This window comes from Oxyura jamaicensis, assembly GCF_011077185.1.
Source record: "Oxyura jamaicensis isolate SHBP4307 breed ruddy duck chromosome 13 unlocalized genomic scaffold, BPBGC_Ojam_1.0 oxy13_random_OJ71761, whole genome shotgun sequence".
Taxonomy (NCBI): domain Eukaryota; kingdom Metazoa; phylum Chordata; class Aves; order Anseriformes; family Anatidae; genus Oxyura; species Oxyura jamaicensis.
Genome location: NW_023304316.1, coordinates 58,420 through 84,393, shown reverse-complemented (window position 1 = coordinate 84,393; position 25,974 = coordinate 58,420). Strand labels below are relative to the sequence as shown.

Below are 25,974 nucleotides of genomic sequence, written 5' to 3'. Positions count from 1 at the left end.
TAATTGACTGTCAAACGAGGTTGTTATCCTCAGGCAATGTCTGCAAATTTGCCTGTCAAATGAGACAGCAAGCGGGGAGAGAGAGAGTTGTACAAGGAGTGGAAATGAAGAAATGGGATCTTATAGAAATCTTATATAATAGCAGAGAACAATTGAAAGATCACGAACATTTGTAAATCTGTCCCATTTTAAAGGGCATTTTTTAGGAATACTTGATAAAACCTACTTTAGGTATAGCATATCAGGAAGAAACCTATCAGTGTTTTAGATTTTGTCAATTTTGTGATTGAGTTGGATCAAGGTTGTGGACCAGTGAATAGTACCTAATTACCTTCTGTACTTTGAAACAATTACTGCTGATAGCACAACAGTGGTACTAGCAGAACTAAACCCTAAGAACCTGAGAATTTTTAGGAAAACAGTACATTGTGCATAGGAAGTGTCCTGCACTGTGGCCAATATATTTTGAAAAAAAAAAACAAACAAACATGTTTTTTTGTCTTTTCAAAAGTGATTCTATCCATGCTCATTTTAAAAAGTAAATTATGGCAATATTTTGCTTTTTTATGTAGACTTTATAGCGCCTCTCTCTATATTATACCCAAATGTTTGTATTCATTGTTATTATGTGTCTGTGGCAGCTATATGTTTATCTATGTGGTAAATTTAAATGTAAATTTTAGTTTTCAAAGATGTGACCTACCCTGTGTGTTTTGAATCTGGGGAGAGTCTTAAAGATACTGAGTAAACTGAGAGCAGCACCTGGGTGTCTGAAGGTCTCCGGACTGGATCTGAGATAAATTGACTGTAAAGTAAAGCAAAATGTTTAGGGGCTCATTTCTGAAAATGCTTTCTGTGTGCTCTCTAAACAAGAGCAGTCCCATTATCTTCAGAGAGATTCATATCGGTATATTCATATAGGATTGGGCCGCCTTAATCTTGCCCAGAAATAGTGGGTTATATTCACAGTGCTTTTGTGCTTGATTGTCAAAATATTCTGCAGAATATTCTGGCTCTACATTTTGTTTAATACAGTCAATACATTTATGAGTTATTTAAAGCTGTGTGTTCCTAATATGATTAAGAAAGATTAAATGATTCTGGGAAAATTCCTCTTGATTTGAGATCAACTTGTATTTTCTTAAGTAGACTTAGCAAAAAGAGTCCTAAAACAAATGCCGTATTTTCTGTGCCAGAGACAATATTTGCATATGTTGGCTTAGTATTCTCAATGTGCCAGTGAACTTGGAAAGTCATACGAGGCAGAGCTATTTCCAAGGCTGAAACAGATAAGGGCTTGATGATCCTGCAGCCATTCGTACTGCACAGCCAGTAAACTGTCAGTGAAAATCCCCTTCCTTTTTGGTCAGGCAGTGTTCTGAAAGAGCTCAAAATTATTCATATTCCCACGGCATTTTTGAAAGATATCAATGACCAACTTATGTAACTAGTCCATTTTTATTTTTATTTTTTTTGGAAAGCTGCAGTTTGCCATCCCATCCCTCCTTCGGCACCTGCAGTTGAAGGGTAGAGAAGCTGTGCGTGTCAGGCACACAATAGCATTGTAATGCTGTGTTGCAAATACTGCATATTTTTTAAAGAGAAGTTGAGTTCTATAAGCTGTTTCCAAACCAATCTAAATTTGCATCTGTTTTAATAAGAAACATGAGTTCTAAAAGTAAGTGATGATTACAGCTAGAAGCCAGCTTCTCAAATGTTGTTATTATTTCCCTGGTTTTGTTTCTTTTAATTTCTAAAAAAATGGCTTGGTAAGCATTCCAGGGAAACTTCAGACAAGGAACAGTGAGCCAGATTTTTCTTTCATTTATTCATAAATATATATCCAGAATAACTTTGAAAATATTAGTGCAATTACTGTAGATTTACAGTAGTTTGTAGAGGATTGGAAACAGCGTGGTATGTCTTAGGTATGGCAAGCTGGACAGTTGTATAGTCTTTATGGGGATAAGTGGTAAAGCACTGGATCCAGAAGTTAAATGTCATTAAATTTATTATGGAAGGGATTTGCCAAAAAGCAAAGAAGTTAAAAGTTGAAGTGGGGGTGAAATTTAAATTTGAGACCCAGTACTGCAAATTAATAGATAAGGTTGCATGTGACTACGTGGATGTGCACGGCAGACAAAACTGCAGACAGGCGGTAGGATTGGGTCCTTATTTACTATTCTTGTCTCTTTTCTCTTCTGTTATTACTAAGGAGTTTAGGAGCTCTCTTTGAATTATCAAACGGGGAGGATATTGTTAAATTTATTTATTTTTGCAAGTTTCACAAGATTCAGGGTTGGGTTGGGCGGGGGGGGGGGGGGGGTTTAAGCCCCGTCTTCTAGATTCTGGTGAGAATCTCACCTTCCATTTTAAACAAACCAAAAATTAGAAATGTTCTAGCCCTATGCTGTTCTGTGCTTCTAGAATAAAGTTATGAAATACTTCCCAGATGTATGCCCACAGCTTAGATCAAAAGCCAATTGATTTGTTGTCTAAAACATTTCATATTTTTTTTCAGTCACAGTTTTTGAATGTTTAGTGTGAAATCCCCAAACTGTTTTTTCCTCTATCTGTTAGAGATATTTTGCAGGTATTTTAAAATTGGATGTCCATGTTTGGAACTTTAAATGGAGGTTATAAACTAGGCTTTATATCTGCAAAAATAGAACTAGTTTGTTTTCAAGTTAAACCACTTTCAGGGCAAATTAACATTTGAATCTCCAGATTTTGCAAGGCATGTATATCAGCCCCAGTACAGAAAAGCACTTAAAATATGCTTATTATGTTTCCTAAAATAGGCATATCTTCCAAAGGTCTGATTAGCCTATTGATTATTCATCCCCCAAATGTGGCATGAATATTCAAGATGCATGAATATTTTCAGTAAGAGTGTGTTTTGGTAGGATTTCTTCAGGACAAACGCAAGAACTATGCGCGTCCTAAAGCAAGTCATTAATTATAAATACAGATGGAGCCTTTGGAGCTCTCAAAGTCTGCTGGTTCACATCTGCCTATATTTTTTAAATAAATATATATTTGTACCCAGAAGATACCAATATCGTCAGCACCGTGGTCTTTGTGCCTGCACACAGTACTCTCTCCAGAAAAAAAAAAAAATCACATGTAAGTTATGGTGGTCCTGGTAGACCATCAGCGCTGCAGGCTTTCTCACCATGAAGCTCACCTTGTAGGATTGAGCTGCAGGCCACACATGCTCTGCAGTACATAGTGCTGTCCAGGAATAACAAGGCCGATGCCCAGCCACGGACAGAGCGATTTTTTAAAAAATTAAAATCTTAACTACTCCAGTGCTTGCAGAGCTAATGAAATGGTGGCATCCAAGAGCTGAGGTTGTGCCAATGTACAAACAGGGACCTCCTGTTTTCAAAGAACTGATAGTCATTTGAGGCGTGCCTACCCACAGACACCACTTCTCCTTTCCTCCATGGGTGGATGTTCATGTTCAAGAATAAGAATGCCATTCGTGTAACCCCAAAATATAACCCACTTTTATTCCAGATTAAAAATGTCTGCGCTAAGTGGAAAGAACCCAAGCTAATTGGCACGAACAGAGAGGTACTGAAAGCTTAAGCAGAGGCAGTGTAGAGTGGCCATGGATATTTTGTCCCCTCCTGCCCCTAGCCAGCAGGCCATTGAGGTACAGGTCAATTTTTCTGACTAAACCAAAGCTGAACCTCTCAGAAACAAACCCTAGATGTCCACAGAGGGGGGTTGCACAGCTTTCAGTGCTTTTGTTTTATGTGCTGCTGAGCAGGCTGAAGTTTGTGTGTAGCAGACAAGACCCAAGAGAGTTATGGTGGAGCTATTGAGGGGAAGTGATTTTTTCTTAGACTGATTAAAATTCTTTGGGCTTACTGTTTGTTTGTTTTTAAACACCTATTTAGCTTTTAATTAACATTTAAGAGAAAGGAAGATGGTTAAATATTCAATACATCCTCCCTTTCAATAAAAGTATAACAGTACACAACACATGATGAGGCCTCTGGGGAGTATGGAAAAACTGAGAAGAGCAGTTTCCTGATTATCATTTTGAGGGGGACTGGAAAGGTGAAACTCATCTGATTACTATCATCATTACCATTGACAATAATAACACCAAGGCCTTGTTTGAACATCAGAAAGCTGTTTAAAAATGCAGTTGATTCTTTAAAACTGATGTGCTGGGTTTTGTCTTTAAATATGTTCACTTTATCCTTCCTATTCTTTACTTATTTGAGAGGCAAGGATTGTAGATTTTCTAATAAGCCTTTTCAGTAGCTTAGTAGGGAGGCTATAGATGCTGGAGAAGTTTTTCATCATACTACACACCCTTATTTTCATTTTAATGTAGTTCTTTAAGTCCCAGGGAGTCGCAGCCTCAAACCATATGGCCCTGAAAGCTCATCCAAGCAGCTGGGAAAGTCATCTGTGTAGCTGCCATGCTCTGTACTAGGATCTCGTCTCTTCCCCTTTCTCTTCCCACCCATGAAGAATACTGTTACTTTCTGTCTGAGTCTGTTCTCCCTCAAAATTGCGCATAAAACATTCAGAAAAGAATGGCTAAAATGAAATTGTTTGGAAAAATACACTAATATTTATAATTTAATAAATACCCTTCCTAACCTTAATTTTTTCCTTTTTGATTGTGTACCCTCATTCTGTATTTCTCTAAGAAAATACTTCTTTTATTAGCAATCCTGTTTAAAACTGGATTATGTTAACTAAGATAAAAAGGCCATTTTGCATTACGGGAATGCTTCAAACCACTGCCCAAAAAGTGATATATTTTTTCTTTTTTTAAGCTTGTTATTTCTTTTAATGTGGTGAGACAGCTTACCTATAGAAAATACTTTGTTTATATCAAATATAATACAATTTTTTTAATATAATTGTGTTACGTAAACAGATTTTTTAAATTGAATTGCTGGCACCGGGTATCAGTTGTGTAAATGTGTATGCCTGAATTAGTTGTTTCCTTTTTTTTAATAAGGACATAAGAAAAGAGAGCAGATGCTGAAATGCATAGCTGAAATGCATGCTGAAATGCATAGCTGAAGCAGTTGCATAGTAAAGAGAATACTGGTGGAAAGCAGTATTAGTAAATCAGTAACTTTTTTTTTTTTTTTAAGGCGAATGCACACAAGAAACCAATTCACATAATTCACTGAAGAAGGATGTAGAAAACATGGGGAAAGGTAAAATAAATAATGGCCTCTTATAAAACTGCTCTTTGTTTTAATAGAATATGAGTATATTAGGGGGCATTTTTGTTCTGCACCATGTTTTAAGCTTGTCAAGTAACATATGAATAATATATGGATCTTTGGGTGGATATAATTGAGATTAATGCATATATATCAATCAATACATGACACTGTAATATAATACTTTAAAATAATACATTACATTGATTTATATTCATGATTTTCTGCACAAAATCTATTGTAGGTCTATGCAACGCTTTTTTAATAACTGCTAAAATATTTTGTCTTATAGTAATGAATTGCTCTATGACTGTTAACTCAAGAATTATTTATACAGATTAGTAAAAACAATTTTATTTTCTCTTTGTTAGAGGAACTCCAGAAGGTTTTGTTTGAACAAATTGACTTACGGAAGAGGCTAGAACAGGAATTCCAGGTGTTGAAAGGAAATGCATCATTCCCTGTCTTCAGTAAGACATTTATCTGTGGTTTTGGTGTTATTCATGGGTTGTTGTTGGACTGTTAAAAGTGGGAGAAGTATGTTCTCAGTTGTGTTGCCAGGCTTTTTGGCTTAGTTCTACTGAGGTTGATGGCATGTCTGCTGTAGCTTTTCAGGCTGCCAAAGCAGGTCTTTTGTAGAGAAAATCTGAAGCTGGATGTCTGTTTTGGTGTATATTTGACTGGATTTAATAACACTGAAAACAGCGCATCATCAGGAGTAGAAAAATGGGGAGTATCTGTCTCCCAGTGACCTTTGATCCCAGATCTAATAAAAATCTGTTAAAGCCTGTTGGAAGGGAGGAGGTCTTCTAGCACAGAGCCATCACACCACTTCCTGTGCCACACTCCCTCTTTGCAGGAAGGAATGGCTGGATATTGGGAAACCTGTTGGGGACTTCTGGGCATACAGGGATGTCAGTGTTCTTAACCAGCTTCTTGGAGGCTTTTGAAGACAGGGTAATTTATGGACATGTTTTTGTGGTCCTAGCTGATGCTGGTGAATTGATTTGGTGTTTAAGGAGCGTGTTTAAGGAGTGGAAATAACAGTTTGGATTTTTCCTCTTGAAATGGGTTGTTTGAGAGGGCTCTTGCCCTATGTCTGATGAATGGGGTGCTGCCTGGGGGGTGTGGAATGCGCTGGCCATGTGTTAAATAAAACAAAATAGTCAATTAGAAGGGTTTTCATAAAGCTACCAGAATGTTGAACTGCATACACAGGGAAATGGTAAAAGACCTATCAGTTAAAGCCTCTTGAATTACACTGTCAGAAACGGGAAAATGTGCTTTTAGAAAAAATCCTACATAGATTGGGACAACCTAGAAGACATAGTAAGGGCTCTCCAACATTTAATGAACGTAGTGTTATGGAGCTGGAATGATTGGGACATCTCCACTGCCAGTCTATAGTACAGCACAACACAGATCAGTACTGTCATGCAGGCTTCTCCATGCCTGGCTGTCACAGCTTTGCTGCTGTCTGCCCCAACAGTCTCCTGAGTTGTGTTGAATGTAAAATGAGGGAAAAAAGCCTCTTTGGGGCCACCTTTTGCTTCTTCCAAAAGTCCAAAGGAGGTCTGACAGCATCTCCGTTCACTGTTTTACTAATGTTGATACTGTCAGGTTTTTGGTGTTTTTGTTTGTTTGTTGTTGTGTGTGTGTGTGTGTTCTTTTTTTTTTTTAATCTACTTTTTAAACTCTCACTTTTTGTCCTTGTTTTCTTCTTGAGAAATGGATGAAGCAGTATATGATTCACAGCAAACCAGGATAGATATTTAAAGCCTTCCCAGACTAATTGTCAGCCTGTTCTGCCTTTTGCTAACTTCTGTTAACTCCTGCATGACTGAAATGTCTCACCAACACTCAGGCAAAATACCCTCATGATGGTTTACCATAGTTTCTTGAAGAGTTCAGAAACTCTTCATTCTGTTAGACCTCCAAGTTCCTTCATAAAAACTCCGGGGACAAAAATCAACATGGCCAGCAGCCTGAGATAAACAATTCAACAAAAACTGTCACTACAAGCAGAGGAATGTTGCACCTCCCTGACTCAAAAGAAGAGGTGGGAACACAGACAGTGTTTTCCTGTTATTTAAAGAACATGCGTTTTCCCACTTTCTGTAGCATCAGATAGGCTAAGTTCAGGGAAACAAGAAAATGCAAGGCAGGTCTCTGGAAATTACTCCATCTTTAGCCCAAATATTGAAAGCTTCATAAATAAAGAAGAGCCTGAGGTGGCGTAGATATTAATGAAAGGCAATAACCTCATCCTTCAGTATAAGTTCAGTCATTACTTGGGTTTGGGAGTAAGGTAGTTTTCAAATAATTTGTGTAGATCAAAATATTTGATGTGTGGTATTGGTGAAATGGCATCTTGGAGTTTTGCCATTCAGGTCACTCATTTATCCTTTTGTTCTTCTACAGTAAAATTAATGCTCTGTCATTGCCATGTAAATAAACATTGCAATTAAACCACATGAAATAAAATTCAAATAAAAGAAAAGAACACATATGGCCAACCAAAGAAGTGGTGACTGTGTATGCCAGCTTGAAAAAATATGTGGTTTCAACGTACCACAAAGTAGTCAATTTTCTTCAGGATTAAAATGGAAAATAGATAATGTGCTATAAACAATATCTGTAAGTGACCGTAAAACCTATTTACAGATTTAGGCTTACCAAAAAACAAACAAACAAACAAACAAACAAAACAAAACAAAACAAAAAACACAAAAACAACAAAAAAAACCCTTCCCCATATAATAAAATGAGAAAATGGGTCTTCGTAAAGCAAGTGTGAAATCCAAGATTTGTCCTCTAGAGAAGTGTGTGTTGCACAGAAAGAGATGGGGTCTGCTCCAGGCTCTCGCTGCCAGACAGGGCTGCTGCTTCAGATAGGGGGTTAGAAGCTCTTAGTTTTGCCAGGATTTCCTGGCGAAGTTACTAACAGCTTGTGGTGGTGTTGGATAAGAAGGAGCTAGGGAGAGAAGTCTTAAGAAATCCAGTGAAAGGAACATGGAGGTAAAATTAAAATTGTATTGCTTGTGCCTTGAGGAGGAGGGAACAAAAAGCCCGTGGGTAACAGGCTTCATATCCCAGTCTGGCTCGCTGCAGCATTGGGCAGAGGGCTGAGTGGCCATGGGGACTGAACCTCTGTCCAGCCCTGAAGCTGCTGGGGGCAGAAACACTGCCAGGGTAATTCTCACTCTCGGGTGGTAGTGGTTCTCGCTGTGATTTGCACTGGTAAATGAGAGGCATTTGGCTTTTAAGTCTTCTCAATCTGTTTTAAAAAGGATAAAATTTATCCCTGTTTCAGCAGGGAGTCAACATGTGAGACGTGGAAGGTAGTGCTATATGTTTCTAGAAACGTTTCTGACAGGTTACCTGGAGTTAACTCTAAAATCATCTTTCTTTGGGTCTCACATTTGGAACTGAGCATTTTGGGGGCAGTTGACATGAATAGCAAACCACCACCCATAGCACTGCTAGGCAGTCTCATGTGTAAATGGCTTTTGTTTTCCATGTTCTTGTCATGGAAAGTCATATTAAATGAAAACTGATCCTATTTGCAAGCTCATTCAGCAACAGAATGCTGCTCACTTCTGTGGCTTGACCTGCTTCAAGTATAGCTGTGATCACTTATAAAGCAGCAGACCTTGTCTTCTGCTGTTTGCACCTTAATTTTTTATATTGCTAATGCACTTGAAAGATGCAAGTAAGGTTTCCCTTTGCCTAGAAAGTCTCTCAACACAGAGCAAAAAGATCTTTTGAAGATAATTGCTGACCTGATAGGAATACATGCACTTGTGCGTCAGTGGCAGTGTGTTCTCCCAGAGCCCTGTGCTGGTCATACCCTTGGTATGACCATCTGGCTCACGTTTTGTCCAGCTGCATTTAACAACATGGTAGTAAAACAACAGAGACATAGGCTGGATAGTTAAAGTATTTAAGTTTGTGTTAAGAAACATTTCTCCTGGGTATTGCCAGGCTTTGTCTGTAAGCAGTTAGTCTCAGTTAATGCTGCTGCAAAAAATGTTCTCCTTACCATTAACCACATTTCCACAGTGAGTCTGGACATTTGCAGTGCAGGGTTGAGCAGGATTTCTGAGCTGTTTGTTCTGGGAGGTGAGGAAGCTGTGAGGAGGCAGGCAGGGAAGAAGGTGTTGAGGAGATGAGGCTGGTTTCTCTGCGTAGCCTGCTCTTGTCAAAGTGAAATTGGAAGAGGATCCACATAGCAGGTAGTACAGCTCTGTCAGCATTTGGTGACAGAACGAGGGACTGTCACCTCTTTGTACTGCATGGCTATTTTGCCTGGTTTTAGCTAGGAGAGAGTTAATTTTCCTCCCAGTAGCTGGTAGAGTGCTATGTTTTGGATTTAAGATGAGACTAATGTTGATAACACACTGATGTTTCACTTGTTGCAGAGCAGTGCTTACACTAAGCCAAGGACTTTTCAGCTTCTCGCTCTGTCCTGCCAGCAGGCAGGCTGAGGGTGCAGCAAGAGCTGGGAGGGGACAGACCCAAGACAGCTGACCCCAACTGGCCAAAGGGGTATTCCATACCATCTGACGTCATGCTGAACAGTATGCTGAACCCCGGGTGGCTAGCCGGGGTGGGGGGGGGGGCGGCTGCTTGGGATAGACTGGGCATTGGTCAGCGGGTGGTGAGCAATTGCATCGTGCATCACTTGTTTTGTACATATTACTATTATTTTATTTTTCTGTCCTAATAAACTGTCTCTATCTCAACCCATAGATTTTCAGTTTTTTTTTTTCTCGTTTCTCTCCCCCATCCCAGAGAGGGAGGGTGGAGGGTGAGCGAACGGCTGTGTGTTTAGCTGCCAGACGGGTTAAACCACAACAGTAAGCAGGAGAGGAATTCCAAGTCTGCTTTTATTTGTGTTGGCTTCCTTTACTTTTCAAGGTGGAGCAGAGGAAACAGGCTGAAAAAATCTGTGGGCTTTTGTTTGAAATCTGAATAAATTCATTAAGATAATGTCTCCATGTCCTTTTGAATGTGGCCATGCTGGACTCCTGATGGTTTCAGCCTGACAAATCGTCTCATTCTTTCTTTGTTTCACTGACATTTTCTTCTCATTCTGAAGTGCCTCGCCTTTTAAACAACAACTTTTGGTTTTCATTCAGAGAAGGCAAAACTCTTGCATGAAAGATGACAGAGCTCTTCCCCCTTGTGCTTTCTTCCAGCCCCTTCCTGTGCCCACACTTGGTGGGCACACATCCCCTTTCCCCACAGGCAAGGTATGTCTTGCCTCTCTGCTGTGTTGTGCCACAGTTGCTCTCTGTCATTCCGCTTCTGTTTTGGGGGTTGAGCTTTTGTAGTGACCCTGTGGGACTGAGCTGGGAGTGGGTAAAGGTCCCAGCACCACGGTAGCACACAGAGTATGGATAGGAGCCTGTCCTGGTTTCAGTTAGGACAGAGTTATGTTTCCTCCCAATAGCTGGTAGGGTGCTATGTTTTGGATTAGGATGAGAAGAGTGCTGATAACATGCTGATGTTTTAATTGCTGCAGAGCAGTGCTTACACTAAGCCAAGGACTTTTCAGCTCCTCGCTCTGTCCTGCCAGCGGGCAGGCTGGGGGTGCAGCAAGAGCTGGGAGGGGACAGACCCAGGACAGCTGACCCAAACTGGCCAAAGGGGTATTCCATACCATCTGATGTCATGCTAAACAATATATAGGGGTGGCTAGCCGGGGTGGGGGGACCGGCCGCCTGGGGACAGGATAGGCATCGGTCAGCGGGTGGCAAGCAACTGCACCGTGCATCACCCGCTCCGTACACATCATTATTATTATTATTATTGTATTTTCTGTCCCAATAAACTGTCTCTATCTCAACCCACAGGCCTCAGTTTTTCTTGTTTCTCTCCCCCATCCTGGGGGGGGGGTGGGAGGGTGAGCGAACGGCTGTGTGATGTTTAGCTGCCGGCCGGGTTAAACCACAACAGAGCCGCATGCTCTCACCTGGCCTCAAATCTTTCCAAACAATTTAGTTATTTCTGTGACTGACATTACTGCACTAAGTATTCCACAGTCATTTAATCTAGTCATATAATCATTTAATCTAGGTGCTTGTCAGATGAAGCAGTGATATTATTCCTGATTTACTGGTGATGAAATGAGGAATGGCAAGACATGCACGGAGCCCAGTAGAGCAGATATTGAACCCAGGCTTTCTGAGTCCTTGGGTTCGTGTCCCAACAGCCAACATGGCTGTTTAAGTCTTTTAATTGTTAATTGTAAATAAGCCATTCTAGCTGCCTTGGCCTTGCACTGCCCTTTGGCAAGTCCATACTGGCTTGACAGCTCTGCATGCTGAGGTCCCCCATGTTGTTTTTTGTTGGCATTCACCTTGTCTGGGACAGACTTCTGTCTCCTGGATCAAAATGGTGTTGCTTTGAGTGGATTTTTTGTCCTATTACATTTAATAGTCCATCGCTGCACCCATGTCTTTATCATACTGCAACTCTTCAAGCTCTTTCCTTCTTAAATATTTTTTTTCCCACCCTCTGACAGCAGTGTTCTGGATCACAAGCCAGCAGCTAATTTTCTATCCAAATGGGATTTTGTCTGAAATGGTTACTGAGAAGGAAAATAAGGGAGGGAGGAGCTACCAGAGCCAAAGGCTGGCCTGTGCAGTAACCCAGCTGTCGTGGAAGCCGTGATCTGTCTTTCAAAGACTTTTTGCCATCTGAGTTCCACATCACTGTTTAAGGAACTTTAATTTTTTAAGTTGTGCTCAAAGCCGTCAGCACAATGTTATGAACTGCAAATCAAATCCTGCATCCTTGAACGCCTTCTGTTCTCACATATTGGACATCCCTATTGATGTCAACAGATTTATACCAGAGCAAAGCAGTTTTTGCTGTTCTCTCCAGTGTCTGTAGAAGTTTGACTGCAGAGTCTGGCCCATTGAGAAAAACATTGTGGGAATGAATGTTAGCAACAGAACCTTAGCAGCCTATATTTGCTATTTGAAGTAGCTGAATCGTTTTTCCCAAGCTGTTGCCTACAGTGTCTCCTACTAGATAAGAAGTTTTTGTTAGGCACATCTTTTAGTTGGGTGAAAGGCTTTGTGGTACTTCACAGTTCCTCAATAGTGGTTGTATTTGATTTCCTTTGATTCATATGAATTCTACTGTGGTCTCTGTTTTAACTACTGCATCTACTTTTTTATTCTCTTAATTATAGATAATTTTCAAGATCATATGAAGCGGGAGCTGGCATACAGAGAAGAAATGGTACAGCAGCTACAAATTGTAAGTTTGTATTCTATTAAAAATGTTATGAACTATCACTTTTTAAAGTACATTCCTCAAGCCTTTCCTTTGCAAGCCATGCAGATGCAGTATTACTGAGTTCATATTACCTTATGCTTAGCAAGATGTAAGCATGTGGTTCTCAACTGGTTTAGAGTCTAATTACCTGGAGGTTTACTCTCATACAGTAACCAGATGGGTCTTCATGTTTCAATTAAATGGGATGTGTTGACTGAACACTGAGAGGTGCTTCTTCAGAGAGAAACATGAGGACTGAATCAGTAAAACTTAAGCAGTTAAATACTTGCAATAGTTGCCAAGGGGTGCAGTTCAGCCCTGGAAAATAAACCTTAGAATATGTCTTTTACTCTAATGGCTGAAATGTGAAAGTGCTTAACTCAGCAGTAAAGGATCCAGTTGCCAAAACACAGTTCAGTGTATGCATGCATTGCTGTTTGGTCTATTGCTTGTTTATTTTAAAATCAAGTGGGATTTTGCACGTGTGTGTTAGTGCAGCTCTAGATCCTTGCATGCAAGTGTCCTGTTTTGAAAATTTGACATTCAGGGTCTAACTGAATCCAAACCAAACAAAGAGTAGAGTATGTGAAGTTGTTTCTTACTCAGATACTGCTTAGTGGAGCACAAATGCAGTATTAAGAGCCGGGCATCCTAGTGAACAGGAGGTTGCCAGGCAATGTTTGTTTTGTTAGTATTTTGTCTGTGATCAGTCAGACATTCAACAGTTTTTTGAGGCAGGCTTGCCAAAGATATCCACTTGTCTGAATCAGCCCTGTGCTTGAGCATCTGAATTTTCCTATTGCTTGTTACAGACCCTGGGACTGGGAGGGGGGTCATCCAGCCTTCTGGTACTGTCATTTTCTACTTGATGGGTTATGACATAAAAATAAAGCTGAAGGCCAGGAATGTCAAGCATGTGCACCTATGTTTAAAGGCATTTAGGAGTGGCTTTATTTTTAGAGCTGCCGAACATCCCTGCTCCCTGTTCCTGCTGACTTCAGAGATTTCAATGAGAGATGGATGGTGCTGGGAAGAGATTTTTTTATGGAGAAAATTGAGTCCAGAACATCTTTATTTTTTATTTTTGTTTTGCTGCTGGTCTCCACTCCTTAACATGTCCAGTTGTTCTGCGTTCCCTTTTGTCTCTCAGTGCCTGGCAGGGAGTTTGGCTCAGTCTGTAAATTGTATTGTGACAGAAGATGGTCATTAGGATGTCATCCTGAAAAGCACTTCCCCTGCTGCTTTGGACTTTAGGCAGGTGACTGTCCAACTCCTGCTGTGAAGCACATCTAAGCACAAAGTTTGTGGGCCTGCTTCAGCCTTTATCTCTCGTGTCAGCTGAACTTGAAGCTAACTAACTCTCCCTCCCGAGGTGAGAATGAATGGATCATATCTGTCATTCACTTTGTGGCAGAATCGTGAAATTGTTTCTGAAAGCATATATCCCAGGCCTTCACCGAGCCAGCTGTGGTGGTTTCTCATAATAATAAGTGGAGAAATCACAAGATTCAGCATAGTTCTTTTTCTTGGGCAGGAAAAGAAATATGATCATGTAATTCACACCCTCTTCATTAGTGGTACATGCTACAGAAAGACTAATAGTCATTTAATCAATAAACAGAGCTGCCTGAATGTACTTACAGAAACTAGTTTCCACACTTAATGTATTGTACCAGCTGTTCAGAAGCTCTTCACTTACTGGCTGCTTGACTCTAGTACTGTTAATAGAAATGTTGCCAAAGCATCAGTAAGTCTTTGTTTGCATTTGGGTATCCCTCCTGATACTGGTGAGGCAGGCTGTGCAACAGCGAGACCAATAAAAAGATGTTTGCATATGAAGAACTCAGACTGCAGCAAATAACCAGTGTGCTTGTTTAAGCTGGGTGCAGAAAATGTCAGTGATGTTTTGGTTAATAACTGAAATGGAGTCAGCACTTTTGATGTGATAATCCCTGCAGTTACTTTAAGTTCATATGAATGTGTTCTGTATGGTTACATTTGCCTTTAGGATTAATGAGCTGAATGAGCTAATGATAGAACTCCATTGGCCTTCTTGGTTTATGCCATGGATGAATTAAGTCTTTTGGTCCAGGTTACATGAAAAGCATGGTTTCTTTTGACTTATTTTTTTTTCTGTCATTTTTAACAGGGGTAGATTGTTTTGTATATACCTGGAGCATTGCATCATTGCTTTTACAAAGCTGCCCACACTTATTTTTCTCATTAACACAGGAGTACAAAGAGAAAAGCAGAAGTTTTTAATGCATACTCAAATCTTAATTTTAGTTACAGCTTCATAGGTGTATACCTGTATAGGATTAAACACAAAATGTACTGGTTTAACTAGCTACAGAATTTGACTTAATTGCTTTTTTATTTTAAAGATCATATGAATTACTCAGGGTTTTTTTGGCTCTTCTCACCATTGAGGGAATATACAACTTAATTTAGTTCTTTCTGAACACTTATGCATGATCACAAAGGTATCTATTTGTTTAAAAGCACTCTTGTACAAACTGTGTACCAGATGCACGTTTTGCCAGAACAAAGATTTCAGTCTTTCTGAATGAGAATTCTTCCGGCCTCCCCTTGCTGAGTAACAAAATAATCAGACTCCCAGAGTTAAACTGCCTGTGAGCATTTGGTGTGTCAGAAAAGTTCTGGAATACAGCAAACTGAAGCTACGCTTGAAAAACTTGGTCAAATATGATTGCCTTTGAACACTGCATGCAAAATGCAAAAGCGACATCTCCTTGAGAAACATTACAACTTTGTGGTGTGAACAAAAACTGAAGGGTTGTTTGAGAGCAGCGTTTTGCGCTCAGACCATACTTAACATTGAACACAACACTTTTTTTTTTTTTTTTTTTTTTTTTTTAATCACAGTTCTTGAATGACACCGTGAAACTGCAATGCAGAACGTGGTGACAAATTGCCACGAGAGTGAACACGTGCAGGGAAGTTGGGCTGAGTTGGGATGGCAGGTCTGAGAGGCGATGGCTCAGGCTCCAGGTGCCCTCTGCTGTTACTCTGCAATCACTGCACACAGCAGCCAGGACTTGACACGTGTTTAACGTTCTTCATTAAAAGCTTCTGATAAAACAGTGTTTACTCAATGAGCTGTAATTCTAATGCTTTGTCCCCTCCGGACCTTTAAAAAATATTTTATGCTTTTATGAAAGTCAGGAACAAGGCTCAGATCTTTGGGAAGATGGAGGGGGGTGAGTTCTGTTCTGTTACATCCTCTGAAATGGATATTGACTTCTTTGGACACAACCTGGTTCAGTAGGTAGCTGGAGCTGTGTGGCCACTGGCAGTTTCTGTTAAGAAAGGAGTTGGTCAGAGTGCCTGGAGCAGCTACCAGAAAGTGTTGCAAACAAATGTGTGCCAAGCTTTCAGCCAAGTGCCAAGGAGCAATCAATCATCATATTTAACAAGAATATGGATTTTGAATCACTGAGTGCATTTTTCTTCCTTCCTCAAAGTGTTGTCTCCCAAAAAGGCTAAGTACGGTGCATGGACTTGGAGGTCGTGTTCTGCTTCAGGCATGGGCTATCTGGCTTCTGTTAATTAAGAATTAAGCAGTACTGAAAGGCCACTGAAGAAATAGCTGTCCAGCAACTGGGGTAAATTCTAACATGGCACATGTGGTGCAGCCTCATAAGAGCTCGCCTGGCTTCATAGTTGTTGGTTTGTCTGTTACGACCAGAATTCATCTGTCAGGACAGCCCAATCACCCTGACATAGTACTGAGTTAGCTCCTGCTGGAGTCTCTGCATGTTTGATCTTGTCTTTGGGGCAACTGCATTAGTGGATCAAATTTAAAAAGCATGAACTTTCTTCCTGCCTTCCTAGTGGGAGAAACAAATTAGAAGCAACATTTCTGGCATGCTTATTTTTATCCTTTTATGTTTTTATGAACCCCTCTAAAACAGTGCAGCAAAAGAGTAGATCACTAAATAACAATTTTAAGCCTACTGCAAACAGGCTGGCTTTTCTTTGTTTCTTGTTAGAGTTCCTTTAAAAGTAGCTTGTAGATTCCCAGGAAGCCTGTCCACAGGTGGAAACCACAGCTGTAGCCTATCCATCATGAAAGGCTGAAAAAAAAGCGTCATCCTGCCATTGTGATTCAGATAGCTAAGATCAGGTAGTGATCAATCCCACTACGTTTATGTGGGGATAAAAGGAAGTATGGAAGTAGGGAAGCATTGGAAATGCAAATTATTCTGACATTCTATTCAAGTGGAAAATGTTGGTTTTCATATTCACTCCAGTGAATTGACCACCTCCCTACTGGCCTAACTTTGGGCTGATAATGCTCTGACCTCAAAGCTGAGTTCAGCTAGAACTCCTCTAATATTTAATGGCCTCTGACCCTTGGTGTTACTTTGAATAAACTCTGTTCTTCAGAGGCAGACAATAAAATAAATCAGGAACTATCTGCCTGCAAAAACTGATTTCTGTCTGCATCGTCTTTCATCCTGTTCTTTAAAGATTGACAAGGACTGTTTAAAAGAAAAAAAAAATTCCACCATGTGGTGGTATTCCTAGTTTTCAGAGGTATGAAATCATGTCCCTTTGGATCCTACTGTTATTAAGAAAAGCACCAGTATATTTAGTCCCTATTTTTTGTTATACAGGGGAAGTTGGTGCTTTGTACAACTAATGTATTCATTGTACATACAAGGAATATGTATGTTATTATGCAGATATGCAGAGATGTTGGTCACTGCATGCCCAACACTCCATATTTGAAAAGTGGAAATGGGAAATAGCACTGCTTTATTGAGATTTCTGGTTTGGTCCTCTGCTTAAAGTGGTCCAGCTAGATTGATTGACCTTGACAGGAATGTTAGAGGCAAACATCAATTCAGCAAGATGGCACTTGGATTTCTTGAGCTGTATCTTTGCTGAAGTGTACGTCCACTGACACACAGATAATAACAGGTAAAAGAATATTTCTGGAACTGTGTCCATTCTATCTTGATGACTCCAAGGCAGATTTCATTACCAAAAAAAAAAAAAAAAAAAAAAAAAAGAGATGTTTTATCTCATAGTTCAGTGCTTGTGCATATGTAGCCATATACATGTGGCCAGTCTTGCAGATGTAAGCTCCATTTTATTTCTGAGTTTATTCTTTTGTGCTTTAACGGTTGGGATGATACTGCAGGTCTGTTTCTGTGTGTTCTGTTAACTTCATTTATTTATTTTTTTGGTGGAATTAACAGCAGTTAAATAAGGATGACGTTTAGTTCCATATACATAATCCCAAACAGAATTCAGTTACCAGGTTTGGTGGCACTATTTGGGAAGATGTCCTTCTGATGCTGAATATAGCTGTACTGGGTCTGGCTGGGACGTTAACTTTCCCTGCAGCAGCCCATACAGTGCTGCGCTCTGCACTTGTAGCTAGAACAGCAGTGGTATCACACCAGTGTTGTGTCTGCTGCTGAGAAGTGCTGGCACAGCATCAGGACTCTCTCTGACCCTCCTAGGGGGTGGGCAAAAAGTGAGAAAGAAACATCACCAGGGCAGGTGACCTAAACCAACCAAAGGGATATTCCATACCATATGATGTCACACTCAGCAATAAAAGGTGGAAAAAGGAAGAAGAGGGGAGGGGTGGGCTCTCGTTGTGAAGACGTCTGTCCTCCTCCCGAACACCGGCTATGTGCGTTGAGGCCCTGCTTCAAGGACGTGGTCAAGCATCGCTCATTTGTGGGAAGTAGAGAGTAATTTCTTTTCCTCTGCACTTCCACATAGCCTTTACTTGTTTTGTTTAGTTATTCCCTTTCCCCCTCCCTCTTCCCCTTTCCCTTTTTTCCCTTTAGTTGAATTGTTTAATTAATAATAATATTTCCTTAATTATATATATATATATATTTCCTCTTTAATTAAATCATCCTTATCTCAACCCGTGAGCTGTTCTTTTACTTTACTTCCTTTACTTCTTCCCCTCCTCATCTGAGGAGGGGGAGTGAGAGAGCGGTTGTGGTGTTCAACTGGCTAGCACGGTAAAACCACCACAATAGCATACAGATCACTGGTTGAGTAGAGAAAAGTAAGCCAACAAGTACCATTTTCTCCAGAATTTTATTTTCCACTGACTGCTTTTTAAATACAGGTGAGCAAAACCTGTATCTTGACAATGCATCTGGGTATCTCTTGAACTGGTAGGATGGAGCTGCACCTCTTCCTCCAGGAAATTTAAATGTTAAAGGAAATGAACGCTTGTGGAATTATTTCTTATGAGAAAGAAAAATAAAAACTTCCTTTCCTTTACAAACTGCAAAAATTCTGATTTTTTTTTTTTTTTTTAAAAAGGGGGGATCCATACATACCAAAGAGCCACAAGCCAGCCTCTGCTACTGCCTGTGTGCAGAATCCTTTTTCTGTAGTATTCATGTGCTCCAGTAAAAGCACATAGGAGAGAGACTGCATACTCCAGCCTTGGCTCTCGATCACTGTGCATGCTGTGCAGACAGGTGTGCTGCTGTGAGCACATCCAGGATGGAAGAGTCTCTGAACTCAGCCTACACAGCTATAACTACTTTCACGGGGCAGTAGTTAAGAGACTCCTTCTAGGGCAAGCTGCTGGCACTTTGATTCCTCCTCCAGCTGTCAAAGGCTCAGTGCATGCTTTTTCTTCTGTGTAATCCTTCATATAATTCCATCCCAAAGCGCTATGTGTGCAGAAACTGTAGTTTTCCATTGGCAGTTCAGCTGTGCATCTGTCTCCTTTCCTGCATAAATACGTTTTGTGTTTGGAAGGGCTGTCTTGGCTGGACAGTGTTTTCACTGAATTGTCATGTGTGTGTTCTCTGGCAATGCAAATTGTTTAACTAAATACTTGTAGGTACATGTTAGTGCTTTGGAATAATGGAGATTCCCTGTTCAAGCAATAAAAGTCAGGGTGATGTATCGTTGTGTACCCCACCTAAAAGGCAGTCTCCAAAAGAGGATGGTGCACAGCACCTTCTCTGGTGTTCACATGTAGCAGGAATCAGGCATGTGCTTTAGACTTGAATCCCCAATTCTGTCTGCTTATGTGTGCTTCAGGTCATATTGTGGAACAGACTCAGAGCTTGTAAACTGGATTCCTTCTGGATGAAACAAAAGCAGGTGTGCTCCAGGAATGCACTGAATGTGCTCCAGCTCTTAGTGCATGATAAGTACCCAGGCTCAAGCTATAGGTAGCCTGAAGGAAAAAGCTAAGGCAAATGCAGTATGGACACTGGGATTTTCTCCTGCACCCTACAGATCTGCTCCTATTGCACTTTATTTCCTATTTACATAGGCTTAGTCATGAGAAACATATTGCTTGATGCTTAAAACCCAACACCCAACCATCTGCTTTTTTGCTGTTGTTGGCAGGGGTGTATGGCCTTTGATAAGGGGCTGCACATTGAATCTTCATGCCCATTTAAGTGCTGATTCTGTCTTCATCAGAGCACTCACCTTGGATGCACTAAAGGGGACCATAATGGTATGAACAGCCCTAAATATTGTTCCGCTGCAGCCCTGGAGTCATGAAACGTTCATCCAACACAAAAAGTAGCATATGACATTGTAGGTGATTTTAACTTGTGAAGGAAGTAGTTGTTGTCCCTATTGAACACCCATGCCTCTCAGTTTCATTTATTACCAGGAGCATGGACAAACCAATACACATTAAAAAGATGCTGATGTGCCAAATATAGCAGAAAAGTAGATTAAGAACAGTACATTTCTCACAGAATGTACCTGGTTGTACTCTCTAGGTCGGTATGGCTTGGGAGATGTCCTATATAATTGACGGTCATGCAAACTGATGTTGCCTATTTGCTGTTATGAGTGGGAGAGAGGAATAAAGCAGCTGGTAGAAACATCACAGGTCTCAGCTGAAATGTGCTTATCCAGACTGTTTGTGACTCCCTTTGCTGCTAGATTTGCACCGATCCAGTTATCTCAGAAGTAATGGTATAAATCGTGCAGATGGGTGATCTGATTAAAACTTTCTTTGCATAGTCCTGTGTGGTGCAGTTTGGAGAGGAGTTTTCCATCCTTTGCAAGCACTGCCCGAAAAGGCAACTCTCTCCCAGGGCTCGGTGGAGGGACGAGCTCTGTTTTGGGGGGGTATCTAGCAGCAAGTTTCCTGATAGTTTTCAGCTTCTGTGAAGGGTAAGGTTGTAAGAGTAGTCAGACAAAACACCTAGATCATGGGTTCCTTCAGGTCACCAGTGGTTTGGGCTTCTCAGTTTGTACATAGACATTTCCTTTTTCTCAGGACTATGTAATGGAAGTGGTGTGCCCCCTGTGAAAGGCTTTCATTCAGACAACTCATCTTTACGGGCATTGCTTCTTCCTCGTGCTGCATCTTTCAGTCAGATTGACCTCCTTTCCTGAGAAGCGAAAGGGTTAGTTCCTGAGCTGCAGATGTCCCTTTCTTTCCTCTCAGCCCCAGCCTTCCCTTTTCCTTACTGAGGCAGGCATGCACAGATACACCATTGTCATCTCTCTCACAGAGAGTAAACTACCAGTCCAGAGGCACTCTGAGCACAATTCACACAAACGTTCTAGCACGCTGTGGGCATGATGCAGTTAAAACCAGAACAAGGGTGTACAAGAATGCATGTTAGGGAAATTGTGGATACAGGTGCAAATTCACCTGGTACTGGCATGTTATTACCTATACAGGGCAGGTTGCTTGAACTCAGTGCATTTGTCCATCTATTCCCTTTGCTGTTACTACAGCTTTAGGCTTTGCTCCTGACTTCAGTTCAGCCCATTTGTCAGCTCACAGTAACATATTTGACATTATTCCTGGCTATATTCTGGAGTGCCTGGCAGCAGAAGCAGGTCACCTCGGTGTGTGGCAGCGCCTGGGAGTGTAGGAACATAAATTTTATGATCCCAACGTGAATTCCTCCAACAGTCCTTCCAGAAGGTAGCACTGAAGAATAGTGAATTTGTAGACGCTTGGGTTCCCAGCTAATGGAGAAATCTCAGAGCAATTTAGCTTTGTTGCATTCTAAAGGCCTAGCACTGAAAAAGAGCTGCCCCTTACTCCATCCCCTGTAGCCTGTGAACACATCATCCCACTTTGTTTCTAAATATAACCGTGTTCCCTAATATGCCTATGTTCTCTGTTTTCCTTAAATTATTTGAATCTTCAGTGGCTTTCCTCAGATTGGTGCAAGTCAGAGATAACTATTAAGAACTTTCTAATTATAGTGATATAAATATATGAAGACTCGTACTCCCAAACTGCTGTATTTTGGCTGCTCAGAGATCAGTGTTTTTTGCCTTTTGTTACAGACAGCTGATTTTTATTGTTTCACAGGTAGCAGAATGGGTGGTCATTCTATTTTTGTGATGTGAACAAAACATCACAAGACATCTTTTATACTGGATTTTAATATCTGTCTGTTGTTTTAATCGTGGCCATTTTTATTTAATTTCTGCTTCAGTATTCATACAGTGTAAAGCAGTGGCTTTGTTTCTGTGTCATTGCAGATTCCCTATGCAGCAAGCTTGATCAGGAAAGAAAAGCTTGGTACACACCTCAGCAAAAGCTAAAGGTAAGTTTGTGAAAGAAGAGGTGTTATTCTGCCTGGCCTGGCCATCATCTTGTTCTCTGCAGCCACTGTGAGAACTGACAGAATCATTCTGTTGTGTGACATTAGGGGTTCTGGTCTAACAACTCTGCCTATGGATGCATCATGCTATGGTCTAAAGCTGATTGCAGATGTGCCACCCAAATTGCTAGCTTTCACTGGGGTAGGACATAGCAGTGAGAGTTGGGTGAATAGCCTGAGCAAGTACTTCTGCTTTCTGACACTGGAAAGTGGCCTCAAGGTAATGGACCTTCGGCAGAGGAGGGAAACTACCTTGACATTCAGCATGCAGTAAAAGTTCACACATGGGCAGGGTTTTTCATGCCCATAACAGAGCTTCTGAGGAGAGACTTGAGTTGAACCAATGCCAGGAAAGAGCAGTACAGTTTGGGAGCCTTGCAGAACTACAGTGGTACTGTTTTCTGTAGTTCAGTCTCCTGCAGATGTATTGCAGGATCTTCCTGCACCCAACACCATATTTTTTCAGGAGTGTTTTTCAGAAACATTCAGTGAAAAGAACTGTTGTCTCTGTCATCAATGACTTGGGTAATTCCAGTTCCAGGTGCTAAAGCCTTTAAATGACATTCTCTATTTTTTATGGTAAAACAAGGAGATTGAGGCTTGAAGACAGAGAGGCAAAAAGTCAGTAGCTCTGCTACTGTGTTATGCCACGGAATTTGGTTTGTGGATTCAACGAAAAAATCCTTGAGGTAGAGCAGGCAGATTAGAAAAATAAAGAGCAATTCATATAGAGACCTCAATAATGCACAAAGGAAAGGAGTTAAGGAGAAAGTCTGGGGCATCTGAATAAGGCTTTGATTGTATCAGTGATGGAAGTTTGTCTGAGCTATGGAAGAAGTAGAAATTTACAAATAAAAAACATCAGGAGTAAGCACAGAGTAACCAGATAACCGGTATCTGTGGCCCTGAGCTCTGCCTGCTGAGATAACGAGATTAATCTAAGCATCAAGTTGGTCTGTTTTGCCCTCTTCTGCATGCTTTCTTACTGACTGCCAGCATTTTCCAGTTGAGTCTACATTAATCTGAGCACCAATTTAAAATAAATTCAGTAATATTAATATCCTGAAAACAGTATGCCATGCTGAATGAGAAGCAGGGGATCCTGCCCTAAGCGTGTTGTCCAAAGCACTGATCTACAATAAAAGTCAGCCTGAGGATGGTAGCATCAGATGAATGGCACTGTTTGTTCTCAGCATTAGGTTTTCATCAGTTGACAATCCCTGCAAGGAAGGTGCTAGCATCACAGCTATGAGCATTCCCCGCTTATTTGCTGAGAGTGAAGGATGGATGCATTTTTCATGCTGTTTTTGTTTCCAATTTTTGTTTCCCTGCAGACAACAGGGATTTCTCTGAGTAGGCCCCAGTGCTTTTGAAAGATTAGTTGTTACTTAACTGCTAAGCTAAACCAGTCAAGCAGAGAATCACAACTATATTGTTCAGAAGCAATTTCAGATTCTCAATGTGCCAAGCAGGAAAGAGTTGCCTCAAGGAACGTGCGTGCACATACATACCACACGGTGCACTGAGGGAGCGAAGACCCCGTGCAGTATAGAGCAACCAGTCAGTTAATGCCCTGTGTTTTTCCACAATCTTGTGTTGCTCTTGTTGGGCCTGCCTTTCCACAGAATGTCTGGTTGCGTTTAGTCATACTGCAGTCAGTTACACTTTGTGCCTCATCTTTAATGAAGTATTTTCATGGGACTCTGCAAATATTAACTAGCGAAGTCTCAGAGGAAGCTTCTGGAGCAGGTGACTTTTGTGTGTCCCTTTTGTAGGGATTGCAAATAAATGTTGTAATTCTGCGAATAAAGAAATCTGAAACTTGGGCTTAGGGTTGGTAACCTTTTCTCTTTGTTTTTGTTTTTAATTATTTACTTATTTATTCCTAGAAGCACAGGATCTTTTGCAGCTGCTACCTTGTAAGTTATAACCCACCACTCAGAAATCTGACTTGTATAAAGACTGAGACAATGGAAGGACTTGGAAATTTAAAGAACAAACAAAACAAATCAGGTTCCTCTGAACCCAAGGACAAGTGACCTCAAAGCATCATGGACAACCATATAAAATATAATGTAGCAGCCATTTATTAGTAAAAACAAAAATAAAAGATGCCTGTCCTGGATCTTTTTTGGTGGTACCAAAGTTTAAGTCTTTGTGTTTTTAGAAGGACTACTGAACTTGATAGAGAAAATGCTTTTGATGAATCATACAGATAAGCTGTGAAGGGAACTGATGATCCTTTCAATGCCACAAACATTTGACAACATCTGCCAGTTCATCTTTTGCTTTGGGATAGTGATTGTTTTATGGAAAGAAATGAGTGTCTTATCAGATGGGCCAGAACATTGGATGGATGGATAATAAAGCGTTAGCCATACACAGTGCTTTTTAACAGCAGACTGGAAACTCTCGCACCCCTCTCCTTCAGCCCCTTCCTCCTCTGGTATTTTGCCTGCTGTATGAATTAAGATTGTACTCCTCTGGAAATATTTTACAATTTAATATTGAGTGTAATTAAGAATATAATCACTTATCAAAAAAAGGTATTTAACTCTGTTGTAATTTCTTTATCATTCATGTGGATAAAAAGTCTATAATGAAAAAGAAAACAATGAAATAATAGTTGAGCTTCCCTATACTTCAATGCTATGCTTATTCCACTGGAAAAAAAATGGAGAAATTTATCCCCAATAATAACTTAGAAGCATCTTAGTTCACAGATATATTAATGTGTTGAAGTATTTTATGGAAGAAATCCTCTGCCTCTGGTTATTAGAAAAAGTTTGGAAGTAGATTTGGTGGGCTTTCAGGAAGTGCCTTGTGGATTTGTTTTAACTCTGCTTTTACAGAAATAAAGGGAACAGGTCTGAGCCAAAATCAGCCACCTTTTCAAAAACCACAGCCATAGTCTTCTAGGTCATTTCCTGATCCTGCGCAACATCCTGATTGCCAGGGCTTCCCCAGTGGAGATGTCTTCATTCAGATGGTCTCAGTCCCGAGCACCGGGCCATCCCTCAGCATAGAAGATTTTTTTCTTTCATGAACTTGTCCAGTGACTTTTTTAAACCTAGGTACGCTTTGACAACTACAACACCCTGTGGCAGTAAGTGCCACAGCTGAAATACCTGTTGTGTGAAGGAAAAACAGCTCCTGGTGTTCAGAGATGCCACCTGTTAGATTCATTTTATGCCCCCTGCCTCTTGTAGTGGGTGAGACCAGTTGGCAGTTGACTGCTGTCAATCCTGCCCACCATCTCCATGCCAAAATGGGTTCATAGGCACACTGTGAGCTTCTTTGGTTGTCTTTCTTTCAGGTTGAGGAGTTGCAGTCATTCTGCCAACAGAAGCAATCCCATAGTTTTGTAGTTTTCCTGTACCTTTCCCCGATCAGCTATATCCTTTGTGAAATGGGGAAATAGCAGTGCAGAGTATTCAGGATACAGGATACTATATAGATCATAGCATAGACTGACGTTATGATATTTTCTCATACTTTCTGTGAAGAATGAACTATTCTGTAGTGTTGTGTTAAAATATCTTACCACTACAGATCAAAACTTTTGCCCAGACATAAAGTAATCATGCTGATCAATAAGAAATTACTACTCTAATGGCTTTAGAGTGCCAAAGCTCCTGGATGTGGTCAGGCAAGCACAGTAACCCCTTGTCTCTCACCATTTGAGAGCCAGCCTGTGCAGCCCCAGGAGCAGACATGAGGGATCTGCAGCAGATTTGTTTTCTATGTTCTGTTCAGTAGAGCTCAGACCATCAGGTTTCCAAGTGACTTTCCAAAGCAAGTTGTGCATCCACGTATTGTTTTTGTGAGCTGCAGAAGTGACAAGCTGTGCACTAACTGTA

General features: G+C 40.7%; 1 protein-coding gene across 1 annotated transcript in view; it reads left to right on the top strand.

Moving 5' to 3' along the window:
• The window catches only part of LOC118157874 (SKI family transcriptional corepressor 2-like), a 30,208-nt gene extending 5,990 nt beyond the window's left edge, over nt 1–24,218 (top strand). The window contains exons 4-8 of the mRNA XM_035312373.1: nt 5,133–5,198; nt 5,579–5,677; nt 12,412–12,479; nt 21,993–22,057; nt 24,024–24,218. Of these exons, the coding sequence (XP_035168264.1) occupies nt 5,133–5,198; nt 5,579–5,677; nt 12,412–12,479; nt 21,993–22,055 (296 nt within the window). The 3' untranslated portion in view covers nt 22,056–22,057; nt 24,024–24,218. The remainder of the gene's footprint in view (nt 1–5,132; nt 5,199–5,578; nt 5,678–12,411; nt 12,480–21,992; nt 22,058–24,023) is intronic.
• The last annotated feature ends 1,756 nt before the right edge of the window (nt 24,219–25,974 follow it).